Here is a 14,536-nt window from a genome sequence, read left to right as displayed (position 1 = left end):
CCCACTGGGAGCCCCCTCCCCTCCCCAGTCCGCTACTCACACTTGACCATAATCATGTAGACGTCGATGGTGCAGATCGGAGGCTGTGGCAGGCGTTCCCCCTTCTCCAGCAGTTCGTGGATTTCTCGAGCCGGGATCCCATCGTAAGGCTTGGCACCGAACGTCATCAGCTCCCAGACCGTCACCCCTGCGGGCACAGAGCAGGGACGTGACCTCTCACCACCCCCCGACACACACACACACACACACAGACGATCACCAGGACACGCGCTGACCGGGTTAACACTGGGGATATGGTCCAGGGGAGCCTCACCCACACGGATCAGAGTCACTGAGGTGCTGGAGAGGGGGCTACGTCTCCACGGTGGCCTCCGGGGCAGACCAGGCACGGGTGGTCAGGGGTAGTGCCGGGGGGGGTTGTCAGCTGGTAGAGACAGGGGTGAGGGTGAACACCAGGGTGGGGAAGGGACGGAAGGGTGGAGTGGGTAGGGTTGGATACCAGGGTGGGGAGACAGTGGGGTGTTGGACATGGGGTATGGGGACAGGAGGGTGGAGTGGGCAGGACTGGATACCAGGGGAGGGGAGACAGTGGGGGGGGGGGACATCAGGGTATGGGGAGGGAATGATTGAACTCCAGGGGAGGGGAGACAGTGTTGGACATCAGGGTATGGGGAGGGGAGGGTGGAGTGGGCAGGATTGAATACCAGGGGAGAGGAGACAGGATTGGACATCGGGGTATGTGGACAGGAGGGTGGGGAAGACAGTGTTGGACATTGGGGTACGGGGACAGGAGGGTGGAGTGGGCAGGATTGAATACCAGGGGAGGGGAGACAGTGTCGGACATGGGGTATGGGGAGGGGAGGGTGGAGTGGGCAGGATTGGACAGCAGGGGAGGGGAGACAGTGTTGGACATTGGGGTATGCGGATAGGAGGGTGGGGAAGACAGTGTTGGACATTGGGGTATGGGGACAGGAGGGTGGGGTGGGCAGGATTAGACACCAGGGGAGGGGAGACAGTGTTGGACATTGGGGTATGTGGATAGGAGGGTGGGGAAGACAGTGTCGGACATGGGGTATGGGGAAGGGAGGGTGGAGTGGGCAGGATTGGACACCAGGGGAGGGGAGACAGTGTTGGACATTGGGGTATGTGGATAGGAGGGTGGGGAAGACAGTGTTGGACATGAGGTATGGGGAGGGGAGGGTGGAGTGGGCAGGATTGAACACCAGGGGAGGGGAGACAGTGTTGGACATCGGGGTATGGGGACAGGAGGGTGGGGAAGACAGTGTTGGACATTGGGGTATGGGGATGGGAGGGTGGGGTGGGCAGGATTGGACACCAAGGTAGGGAGGGGATGGAAGAGTGGGGGAGATTGGAGGTCAGTTGGTGGGAAGGGGGGTGAGGACTGACAGTGAAGTGGACACAACAGGGTGGCTGGGATACCAGGGTTGGGGGGAGAGCTGCACAGGGCTGGACAGCAGGAACGGGGAGGGGTGAGGATGGTTCGGGTGTACAGGGTTGATGGAAGCTGCCGGTGTGTGTGTGTGGCGGGGGGGAGGAGGAGGAAGGGTTGGGGTGGACGATCTGCTCCCCAGGTGAATCGGGACGGCAGCCTACGGGGCCGAGGGTCACTGCCGGCTCTCGTACCGTAACTCCAGACGTCACTCTGGTGGGTAAACCTCCGGTGCAGTATCGACTCGAGAGCCATCCACTTGATCGGCACCTGAACGGTAACGGGAGAGATGCGTCAGGCCCGCGTAACTGAGGCAACGCCGTCAGCCACCCCCCGGCACTACAGCTCAAGTGAGGAGGGAACAGCGTTGGAACTTCGCACATTGGCCAAAGGAAAGTTCAACGTTCGGGGGTATATTCGTCAGTCATTTTTGTTAATTTACGGAGAGGCAGCATGGAATAGGGTCTTCTGGCCAGTCTCCCAAATTAACCACCGGACAATTTTACAACGACTAACTAACCTCCCAACCTGGACGGTGCGAGGAAAACGTAGCTGAGGAAACCCAGGGATGCCAGGGGAAAGAACATACAGGTAGTAGCGGGAATCGAACCCGGTGCTCACCGCCAGGCTACCATGCCATTTTCTTTCCTCGCGGGCAGCCGCAAAACGAAGAAACGCAACGGAACCCATTTAAGGAAAAACCCTGCACGGACAAACAGCCAATGTGTGTGAAAAAAAAATTAACAAATCGTGTAAACTATATACACAAAAAAAAACATTAACTGCAGAAACACACACAAAGTTGCTGGTGAACGCAGCAGGCCAGGCAGCATCTCTAGGAAGAGGTACAGTCGACGTTTCAGGCCGAGACCCTTCGTCAGGTCTAACTGAGGGAAGAGTGAGTAGGAGGTTTGAGAGGAGCAGGGGGAGATCGGAAATGATAGGAGAAGACGGGAGCGGGAGGGATGGAGCCAAGAGCTGGACAGGTGATTGGCAAAAGGGATACGAGGCTGGAGAACGGAGAGGATCATTGGGACGGGAGGCCTGGGAAGAAAGAAAGGGGGAGGGGAGTCCAGAGGAAGATGGAGAGCAGGCAAGGAGTGATTGTGAGAGGGGCAGAGAGAGGAGGAAATAAAAGGGGGGGGGGAATAAAACTAAATCAATAAGGGATAGGGTAGAATTGCATAATCCCGGAAGGTGAGCCCACAGCCCAGGATGCCACCCGACAACAGGACAGGTCTGCTGAAAGGTTCCACGATTCACCCCATGACTGATTTCCAATGGCCAACCCTGAGCTGCGGGCCGGTGTATGATGTGTGCATTGTATGGACTATGGACACAGTGGATCAGACTGGACTGCAGCGGACAGGAATTCTCCACAACGGGGAGTCAGAATCGCCCAACACACCACCGGCACCAGCCTACCCACCGTCACGGACATACATACAGAAAGGGGCAAGTAACATCGTGAAGGATCCCACCCACCCTGCTCACGGACTGTCTGTCCCACTCCCGTCAGGGAGGAGGCTACGTAGCATCCACGCCAGGGACCACCAGACTCAAAAACAGTGACTCTCCCCAAGCAGTGAGGCTGATCGACATCTCCACCCACTGACCCACCCCTCCACACCCCCAATCACCCACTGACCCACCCCTCCACACCCCCAATCACCCACTGACCCACCCCTCCACACCCCCAATCACCCACTGACCCACCCCTCCACACCCCCAATCACCCACTGACCCACCCCTCCACACCCCAAATCACCCACTGACCCACCCCTCCACACCCCCAATCACCCACTGACCCACCCCTCCACACCCCCAATCACCCACAGACCCACCCCTCCACACCCCCAATCACCCACCGACACACCCCTCCACACCCCCAATTACCCACTGACCCACCCCTCCACACCCCCAATCACCCACTGACCCACCCCTCCACACCACCAATCACCCACTGACCCACCCCTCCACACCCCCAATCAACCACTGACCCATCCCTCCACACCCCCAATCGCCCATTGACCCAGCCCTCCACACCCCCAATCGCCCACCGACCCACCCCTCCACACCCCCAATCACCCACTGACCCATCCCTCCACACCCCCAATCGCCCATTGACCCAGCCCTCCACACCCCCAATCGCCCACTGACCCACCCCTCCACACCCCCAATCGCCCACTGACCCACCCCTCCATACCCCCAATCGCCCACTGACCCACCCCTCCACACCCCCAATCACCCACTGACCCACCCTTCCACACCCCCAATCACCTACTGACCCACCCTTCCACACCCCTAATCACCCACTGACCCACCCCTCCACACCCCGAATCACCCACTGACCCACGCCTCCACACCCCCAATCACCTACTGACCCACCCTTCCACACCTCTAATCACCCACTGACCCACGCCTCCACACCCCCAATCACCCACTGACCCACCGCTCCACAACCCCAATCACCCACCGACCCACCCCTCCACAGTCCCAATCACCCACCGACCCACCCCACCACACCCCCAATAACCCACCGACCCACCCCTCCACCCCCCCAATCACCGACCGACCCACCCCACCACACCCCCAATCACCCACTGACCCACCCCTCCACACCCACAATCACCCACTGACCCACCCCTCCACACCGCCAATCACCCACTGACCCACCCCTCCACACCCCCAATCACCCACCGACCCTCCCCTCCACACCCCCAATCACCCACTGACCCACCCCTCCACACCCCCAATCACCCACTGACCCACGCCTCCACACCCCCAATCACCTACTGACCCACCCTTCCACACCTCTAATCACCCACCAACCCACCCCACCACACCCCCAATAACCCACCGACCCACCCCTCCACCCCCCCAATCACCGACCGACCCACCCCACCACACCCCCAATCACCCACTGACCCACCCCTCCACACCCACAATCACCCACTGACCCACCCCTCCACACCCCCAATCACCCACTGACCCACCCCTCCACACCCCCAATCACCCACTGACCCACCCCTCCACACCCCCAATCACCCACTGACCCACCCCTCCACACCCCCAATCACCCACTGACCCACCCCTCCACACCCCAAATCACCCACTGACCCACCCCTCCACACCCCCAATCACCCACTGACCCACCCCTCCACACCCCCAATCACCCACAGACCCACCCCTCCACACCCCCAATCACCCACCGACACACCCCTCCACACCCCCAATTACCCACTGACCCACCCCTCCACACCCCCAATCACCCACTGACCCACCCCTCCACACCACCAATCACCCACTGACCCACCCCTCCACACCCCCAATCAACCACTGACCCATCCCTCCACACCCCCAATCGCCCATTGACCCAGCCCTCCACACCCCCAATCGCCCACCGACCCACCCCTCCACACCCCCAATCACCCACTGACCCATCCCTCCACACCCCCAATCGCCCATTGACCCAGCCCTCCACACCCCCAATCGCCCACTGACCCACCCCTCCACACCCCCAATCGCCCACTGACCCACCCCTCCATACCCCCAATCGCCCACTGACCCACCCCTCCACACCCCCAATCACCCACTGACCCACCCTTCCACACCCCCAATCACCTACTGACCCACCCTTCCACACCCCAAATCACCCACAGACCCACCCCTCCACACCCCGAATCACCCACTGACCCACGCCTCCACACCCCCAATCACCTACTGACCCACCCTTCCACACCTCTAATCACCCACTGACCCACCCCTCCACACCCCCAATCACCCACTGACCCACGCCTCCACACCCCCAATCACCCACTGACCCACCGCTCCACAACCCCAATCACCCACCGACCCACCCCTCCACAGTCCCAATCACCCACCGACCCACCCCACCACACCCCCAATAACCCACCGACCCACCCCTCCACCCCCCCAATCACCGACCGACCCACCCCACCACACCCCCAATCACCCACTGACCCACCCCTCCACACCCACAATCACCCACTGACCCACCCCTCCACACCGCCAATCACCCACTGACCCACCCCTCCACACCCCCAATCACCCACCGACCCTCCCCTCCACACCCCCAATCACCCACTGACCCACCCCTCCACACCCCCAATCACCCACTGACCCACGCCTCCACACCCCCAATCACCTACTGACCCACCCTTCCACACCTCTAATCACCCACCAACCCACCCCACCACACCCCCAATAACCCACCGACCCACCCCTCCACCCCCCCAATCACCGACCGACCCACCCCACCACACCCCCAATCACCCACTGACCCACCCCTCCACACCCACAATCACCCACTGACCCACCCCTCCACACCCCCAATCACCCACTGACCCACCCCTCCACACCCCCAATCACCCACTGACCCTCCCCTCCACACCCCCAATCACCCACTGACCCACCCCTCCACATCCCCAATCACCCACTGACCCACCCCTCCACACACCCCCAATCACCCACGGACCCACCCCTCCACACCCCCAATCACCCACTGACCCACCCCTCCACACCCCCAATCACCCACTGACCCACCCCACCACACCCCCAATCACCTACTGACCCACCCCTCCACACCCCCAATCACCTACTGACCCACCCCTCCACACCCCCAATCACCCACTGACCCACCGCTCCACACCCCCAATCACCCACTGACCCACCGCTCCACAACCCCAATCACCCACCGACCCACCCCTCCACAGTCCCAATCACCCACCGACCCACCTCTCCACACCCCCCCAATCACCCACCGACCCACCCGTCCACACCCCCAATCACCCACCGACCCACCCCTCCACACCCCCCAATCACCCACCGACCCACCCCTCCACACCCCCAAACACCCACCGACCCACCCCTCCACACCCCCAATCACCCACTGATCCACCCCCTCCACACTCCCAACCACCCACTGACCCACCCCTAAACACCCCCCAATCACCCACTGACCCACCCCTCCACACCCCCAATCACCCACTGACCCACCCCTCCACACCCCCAATCACCACCGACCCACCCCTCCACACCCCCAATCACCCACCGACCCACCCCTCCACACCCCCAATCACCCACCGACCCACCGCTCCACACCCCCAATCACCCACCGACCCACCCATCCACACGCCCAACCACCCATTGACCCACCCCTCCACAACCCCAATCACCCACTGACCCATCCCTCCACAGTCCCAATCACCCACCGACCCTCCCCACCACAACCCCAATCACCCACCGACCCACCCCTCCACACCCCCCCAATCACCCACCGACCCACCCGTCCACACCCCCAATCACCCACCGACCCACCCCTCCACAACCCCCCAATCACCCACCGACCCACCCCTCCACACCCCCCCAATCACCCACCGACCCACCCCTCCACACCCCCAATCACCCACTGACCTACCCCTCCACACCCCCAATCACCCACTGACCCACCCCTCCACACCCCCCCAATCACCCACCGACCCACCCCTCCACACCCCCAATCACCCACTGACCTACCCCTCCACACCCCCAATCACCCACTGACCCACCCCTCCACACCTCCAATCACCAACTGACCCACCCCTCCACACCCCCAATCACACACTGACCTACCCCTCCACACCCCCAATCACCCACTGACCCACCCCTCCACACCCCCAACCACCCACCGACCCACCGCTCCACACCCCAATCACCCACCGACCCACCCCTCCACACCCCGATCACCCACTGACCCACCCCTCCACACCCCCAACTACCCACTTACCCACCCCTCCACACCCCCAATCACCCACTGACCCACCCCTCCACACCCCCAATCACCCACTGACCCACCCCTCCACACCCCCAATCACCCACCGACCCACCCTTCCACACCCTCAATCTCCCACCGACCCACTCCTCCACACCCCCAATCACCCACCGACCCACCCCTCCTCACCCCCAATCACCCACCGACCCACCCCTCCACACCCACAATCACCCACTGACCCACCCCTCCACACCCACAATCACCCACTGACCCACCCCTCCACACCCACAATCACCCACTGACCCACCCCTCCACACCCCCAATCACCCACCGACCCACCCCTCCACACCCCCAATCACCCACCGACCCACCCTTCCACACCCCCAATCACACACTGACCCACCCCTCCACACCCCCAATCACCCACCGACCCACCCCTCCACACCCACAATCACCCACTGACCCACCCCTCCACACCCACAATCACCAACTGACCCACCCCTCCACACCCACAATCACCCACTGACCCACCCCTCCACACCCCCACCCACTGACCCACCCCTCCACACACCCAAACACCCACTGACCCACCCCTCCACACACCCAAACACCACTACTTTATCAGTTCCCGTCAGCGTCGCCTCATGTACAGACACTCCTGTGCCCAGCGTCACTTTGTGGACACACAATCAATATCCGTGTATAAGCTATTTTATGTATTTATATTTATTGTGTTTTTTAAAAAATAGCATTGTGTTATCTTATTGTGTGTTTGTTTTGTTCTGCTCAGATCTGGTGTGACAATTATTTTGTTCTCGTTTACACTTGTCTGCGGGAAATGACATTGAACTATTTTGACCTTCCCCTGGCTAAAGAGATCACGGGCCGCGGATCGGACTGACCTTTCCGCCGTCGGCATGATACTCCGTCTCGTCCGTGTCCAGGAGCCTGGCGAGCCCGAAGTCTGTGATCTTCACATGGTTCAAGCTCTTCACCAGTACGTTCCTCGCTGCCAGGTCGCGGTGGACCAATCGGACTTGATCCTCGAGGTAGTTCATTCCCTGGTCGACGGCAAGAATGAGATCTGGTTGACGTGCCCTCTTCCGATCTCGGCCACTCTGACCGAGAAACCCCCCCTCAAACTCTGGTCCTACCCCCCCACACCCCTGGGTGTCATTTCGCTGCACGCCCGGCCGTCAACCACACTGCTGATAATGTAACCTGTTGTCACACACACACACCACTCACAGTCCCACCTGGCTCCCGGGATTTACAGTCTGCAGGTGACTCCCTCCAGTATTTCCCATGGTAGGGGAGTCTAGGACAAAAGGGCACGACTTCAGGATTGCAGGATGCCCATTTAGAACAGAGACGCAGAGAAATTACTTTAGTCAGAGGGTGGTAAATCTGTGGAATTTGTTACCATGAGAGGCTGTGGAGGCCAAGTCACTGGGTGTATTTAAGGCAGAGATAGATAGGTTCTTGAAAGGGTATGGGGAGTGGTGATGACTGGAAGAATTGGATCAGCTCATGATTGAATGGCGGAGCAGACTCGATGGGCTGAATGGCCTACTTCTGCTCCTATGGTCTTACAGTATGGGGGTGTGGAAATGACAGAGGGAAGTCTTTTCTCCCCCACACAGTGTGTGGAACACCCTGCCCGGTGGGGGGCGGGGGGGGTGGTAGAGGCAGATACATTAGGGACATTTAAGAGACTGTTACGTAGGCACATGGATGATAGAAAAATGGAGGGTTATGCAGGAGGGAAGGGTTACATTGCACTTAAAGGGTTGGCGACGGGCCTGTTCTGTACAGTTCTAAGCTCCATGAGCTTAAATCACATTCCTGCGAACCTGGAGACCCCACACACGGGGCAAATTCACGGTCACCTTCACCAGCCGTACTTGATTATTCAACTGAATTTCGATTTTCCCCGGCTGTCAGCCAGCACAGAGACAGGCCCCTTGGCTGAACCGGTCCACGCCCATCCAGGACAGTCGGGATTTCCCTACATTTTGCCCGTATCCTTCTGCCAGGGATTCCACAGGCCCCCTTGGTTAATGGTAGGGGTTTACGCCATGAAAAACTTCAGGAATCCCTGCCCTAAACTTTTCCCCTTCATGCCTTTTAAAAAGCTTTGCGGAGCATCTCTGCAAAAGCGGAATTTCCCGCCGACCAACCGTTTTAATTCCTATCCCCCATTCCTGTTCTGACATGTCGGTCCATGGCCTCCTCCTCTGCCACGATAAGGCCACACTCAGGGTGAAGGAGCAACACCTTATATTCCGTCTGGGTAGTCCCCAACCTGAAGGCATGGACATTGATTTCTTGTGTGACGGGGTCCTGAATTACCCCTATGAACTGTGCTTTTGAAAAGGGAGAGAGAGAGAGGTGCCCAACACAGACACCTTGATAAAAAGAGAGAGTTATCTAACACCAACATCTTGTTTTTGAGAGGGAGAGAGAGAGAGAGAGAGACGAAGACAGCTTTGCATGATGTTGTGGGTTTTCTGCAGCACGTTTACATTTTTACAAGGACACTGGTTTCAGCTTCTGTATTCTTACAGAGAGAGAAGAGAGGAGCTGCTTGATGGACAGTTGGTATTCAGCACAGTGAGATAAATAAAAGGTCAGCTGTTAGACCTACAGACACATGGTTTTGGACACTGAATGAGATTTGTTGTGCCCACAGAAAAGGCGGGTTTTGGAGGATCGATCAGGCGGATCGATCAGTGGCTCTCGCAGTGTGAAAAGGGTGTGACCGGTGGGGAGTTATTTGTGTGTCCGATCTTCGCCTGGGTTGATAATTCCACCACAGAAGAACGGTCCCCTTTGTTGTCGTCACAGTCGGTGACTTCTAAAGGATTTTGGAGGACAACGGGAAGATCGACGGCGTCAGCTCACCTGAAGACTCAAATCTCTCTCTCTCTCTCTCTCCATCACTACTCAACTCAATACCACAAACTGAACTGAACTTTACTCATCATCGTAAGACTATTTACCCTTAGACTTGAAGAAGCTTGATTTTCATATATTTCCACACTTATATATATATTCATTGCTAACCTGTTTGATTTACCTGCATTTATATTACTGTGTTGCGTAGTTACGAATAAATACCATTAGTTAATAGTAATACTGGACTCCAAAATGTGTTCCATTTCTGCTGGTTCGTTAACCCGTCACGGGGTACGTGACACTCATTCTGGTCATTTTTCCCCTTCTCCCCCTTCCCTCTTCTTCATTGCCCACTCTGGCCTCTTACCTCTCCTCCTCACCTGCCTATCATCTCCCCCTGGGTCCCCTCCTCCTTCCCTTTCTCCCGTGGACAACCCTCCTCTCCTTCTCCAGCCTATTGCCCACTCTGGCCTCTTACCTCTTCTCCTCACCAGCTTATCATCTCACCCTGGCTCCCCTCCTCCTTCCATTACTCCCACGGTCCACTCTCCTCTCCCATCAGATTCCTTCCTCTCCAGCCCTTTATCTCTCTCCCTCCCCGCCCCCGGCTACTAGCTTGTCCTCTTCCCCCCACCCCCCATCTTTTTATTCTGGCATCTTCCCCTATCCTTTCAAGTCCTGAGGAACGGTCTCGGACTGAAACGTCGACTGTTTATTCATTTCCACAGATGCTACCTGACCTGCTGAGTTCCTCCAGCATAGATACAGCTACAGAGAGTGACAGGGAGAGAGAGAGAGAGGGATAGAGACAGACAAATAGAGATAGAGAGAGATAGAGATAGAGATGGAGAGACAGAGATCGAGATAGAGAGAGAGAGAGAGAGTGTGTGTGTCTGTGTGAGTGTGTGTGCATGTGTCTGTGTGTGTGTGTGTCTGTGTGTGTGTGTCTGTGTGTGTGAGAGAGAGAGTGTGTGTGTGTGTGTGTCTGTGTGTGTGTGTGCCTGTGTGTGTGTGTGTGTGTCTGTGTGTGTGTGTCTGTGTGTGTGTGCCTGTGTGTGTGTCTGTATGTGTGTGTGTGTGTCTGTGTGTGTGTGCCTCTGTGTGTGTGTGTCTGTGTGTGTGTGTCTGTGTGTGAGAGAGTGTGTGTGTATGTGTGTGTGTGTGTGTGTGTGTGTCTGTGTGTGTGTGTCTGTGTGTGAGTGCCTGTGTGTGTGTGTCTGTGTGTGTGTGTGTCTGTGTGTCTGTGTGTGAGTGCCTGTGTGTGTGTGTGTCTGTGTGTGTGTGTGTGTGTGTGTGAGTGTGTGTGTGTGTGTGTGTGTGTGTGTGAGAGTGTATGTGTGTGTGTGCCTGTGTGTGTGTGCCTGTGTGTGTGTGTGTGTTTGCCTGTGTGTGTGTGTGAGTGTGAGTGTGTGTGTGTGTGTGTGTGTGTGTGTGTGTGTGTGTGTGAGTGTGTGTGTTGCTTTTTTAAAAAAAGGTGTCGTCGTACCCACCCCAATCACTTTGCCTGACAGCTGTGACAAGGTTTGGCCACCAGAAGCTCTGATCTGGTTGTATCTATTTTTCTGTCTGCATTGCATTTTCAGACGCGTTTATTACTGGTCATCTGTCACGTGGGTCGGGCAGGGTCGACGCTAATGAGCACAGTCATGGAGTCATGCTTTGTCTTAGTCGAGTTCAGAACGGGGTCAGGGGAGGTGATGTGATAAATCCTTCGTTAACTGCTGAGATCGTCAATTTCTCCACCACACTCAGATCGTTCAAATTGCTAATTTATAACGGTTTGGTATTGCCGTACGTCTGGTTTTAGTATTGCCAGCTCGTTCAGCTTTGCTGGTATCGTAACCTGGGGGACTGAACGTGCTTTTCTGCCCGATCCCGGTGGTCCGCTTGCAAACGTTTCGCCACCACACGAGCAGACGTCGCCAGCGCTGTTCACTGGCTGTGCGTTCGCCGGACGCTTGGCCTTATCGATCGGCTGGTTGGTCGTTACTGAGGGAACTCGATTTGTGACGCAGGGAGGGTGCCTCGCTGTGCGGCGAACTCTGCTGTTGCGGTCTGCAATTCTGCCCACGTTGGCTTATATAAACAGGATCGAAGCCTACACGTCTGTTCACAGAACCGCCTGTGGGAAAGCCACACTTCTAGGAACTCCCTGATAAGCACATAAAGGCCAAGCATTCGGTGAAAACGCCACGAGTGAACGGAGCAGTGACGACGTCAGGTTTGCAGACGGACTGCCAAGACCGGAGAATGACTCGACCCAACCATCCACCACCCGAGGTGCACATTCCCGCGGGTAGCCTCCGTTGTTTTCCCGTTTCGGAATTCTTTATTTTGGAAGCGCGTCGCACGGTGCCAAGCCCCAGCGCTGGGCGGTTGTGCTCCGTCCGCAGGTAACCGCTACCCTGGTAAATTTCCCCAAACAAAACCACCGCATCCCCGCGGCGCCCAGAGGCGAAATATCTCCCCAGAGTCACGGACTGAAAGCTCACGCGCTCTCTCTTTCCGCGAGCGGCGCCCGACCCCGCCGGCCTACCTTCGCGATCTGCACACACCAGTTGAGGAGGTGCTGGGATCCGATGCGGTCCTTGTGCTCGCGGACGTAGTCCAGCAGGGACCCGAACGGCATTAACTGCGTCACCAGCTGCACCGTGGACGTCAGGCAGATCCCCAGCAGGCGGCAGACGTAGGGGCTGCTCACGCCCGCCATGATGTACGCCTCCTGCAAAGTACAACGCACTCAGTATCACCTCGCCCCGTCTGATACCAACCACTGCTCCCCTTGGAGGCAGGAGCATTAGCGGCACTTAACAGACTCTTAGATAAACGGAGGGTTACGTGGGAGGGAAGGGTTAGATTGATCTTAGTGTAGATTAAAAGGTCAGCATAACATTGTGGGCCGAAGGGCCTGTACTGTGAAGTTCGTTCCATGCTCTCACTGAAACCTATCGAAAACTCCGAGATAGAGGGGATGTGGAGGCCAAGTCATTGAGTGTATTTAAGGCAGAGATTGATAGGTATCTGAGTAGCCAGGGCATCAAAGGTTATGGTGAGAAGGCGGGGGAGTGGGACGAAATGGGAGAATGGATCAGCTCATGATAAAATGGCGGAGCAGACTCGATGGGCCGAATGGCCGACTTCTGCTCCTTTGTCTTATGGTCTTAATTCTGTATAGCGGCAGGTACATGAGGGACTTTGAAGAGACTCTAAGACAGGCGCATAGATGACAGGGAAACGGAAGGTTATCTCGGATTGAAGGGTTAGATTGAGTAGGTTAAAATGTTGGCACAATAGGAAGAGAGGCTCAAAGTGGCTGCAAGGCACTCCTTCCCTCCGCTGGCCTGCAGGTCACCCTCGAGCAAGGTGTAGCACCTGCTTAGCCCACCCCGATCAGGGTCACGTGAAACCGTGGGAGCAGGTGGTGGACGGTCGTACGAGCGGCCGGTGCAGATCACGAGTCCTGGTGATGTGACCACTGACGCCAGGCAGACAATCTCGACCATAAACGCTGCCTGGCCAGGGCGAAAAGCATTATCAGGGATGCATCTCACCCTAACCATGGACTTTTTAGTCTCCTCCCATCCGGTAGGTGCTACAGGAGCCTCTGCTCCCGCACCAGCAGGCACAGGAAGAGCTTCTTCCCTGAGGCTGTGACCCTGCTGAACCTCACATCACAGCGCTAAGCAGTATTGCACCCATATTGTACTGTCTCAGTACTTCTATATTTGTGTGCTGTAGCATTTACTTTTTATTCACAGTTATTTTGTAAATAACACTATTCTTTGCATTTCTGGTCAGATGCTAACTGCGTTTCATTGGCTTTGTATCTGTACTCGGCACAATGACAATAAAGTAGAATCTAATCTAATGGCTGGGGGGAGTGGTCACCTGTCTTGTAAAGTCACTGCCCAGAAGGTGGCGATGGCAAAACACTTCTGCAGAAAAGTTTGCCAAGATCAAGGTCACCATGGTCACCCACGCCGTAGACACAGCGTGTAATGATGAGGATAAAGGGCCTGTACTGTGCTGTCATGTTCGAAGTTCTACGGTTATTCAGGGTAAACTGTATCTCGACGCGGCTCCCGTTCATTCAGCGGGTGGGCTCGCAGATTCCACTTACGTCCAGGATTTCTTTGTTCGCTTTGGGCGACGTTCCCTCTCTGAGGACCTTAATGGCGACAGGTATCTTCACGTCTTCGTCCTCTGGCATCCAGACACCCTGCGTTCAGGAGAAGGGGGAGCACGGAAGTTAGGAGCACCCAGCCTTTCCCCAGACACGCACCCAACCGCCTCACACCGCGCACCCACCCCCGCAACCCGATTGCGTCCACCGGGTCGCAACCCTTCCGAGCCTCGAAGGGGAGGGGAGCAGGCAGGTAATAGCGACCAAAAAATACTGCAAAGGCAGGGCAGCT

The 14,536-nt window shown here is 57.2% G+C and overlaps 1 protein-coding gene across 2 annotated transcripts in view; it reads right to left on the bottom strand.

Annotated features, from left to right (window-relative positions):
• erbb2 (erb-b2 receptor tyrosine kinase 2) overlaps nt 1-14,536 on the bottom strand; it is a 217,907-nt gene that overhangs the window by 15,686 nt on the left and 187,685 nt on the right. For both annotated transcript variants that reach the window (XM_063037112.1, XM_063037113.1), the window contains exons 20-24: nt 14,242-14,340; nt 12,658-12,843; nt 8,126-8,284; nt 1,645-1,720; nt 41-187 (exon numbers count right to left, since the gene is read on the bottom strand). In XM_063037112.1, coding sequence (XP_062893182.1) covers nt 41-187; nt 1,645-1,720; nt 8,126-8,284; nt 12,658-12,843; nt 14,242-14,340 — 667 coding nt within the window. The remainder of the gene's footprint in view (nt 1-40; nt 188-1,644; nt 1,721-8,125; nt 8,285-12,657; nt 12,844-14,241; nt 14,341-14,536) is intronic.

Source organism: Mobula hypostoma, chromosome X1 (assembly GCF_963921235.1).
Source record: "Mobula hypostoma chromosome X1, sMobHyp1.1, whole genome shotgun sequence".
In the NCBI taxonomy this organism is placed as follows: Eukaryota; Metazoa; Chordata; class Chondrichthyes; order Myliobatiformes; family Myliobatidae; genus Mobula; species Mobula hypostoma.
Note: the sequence above shows the minus strand (reverse complement) of the source record. Positions and strands in the feature narration are given on the sequence as shown.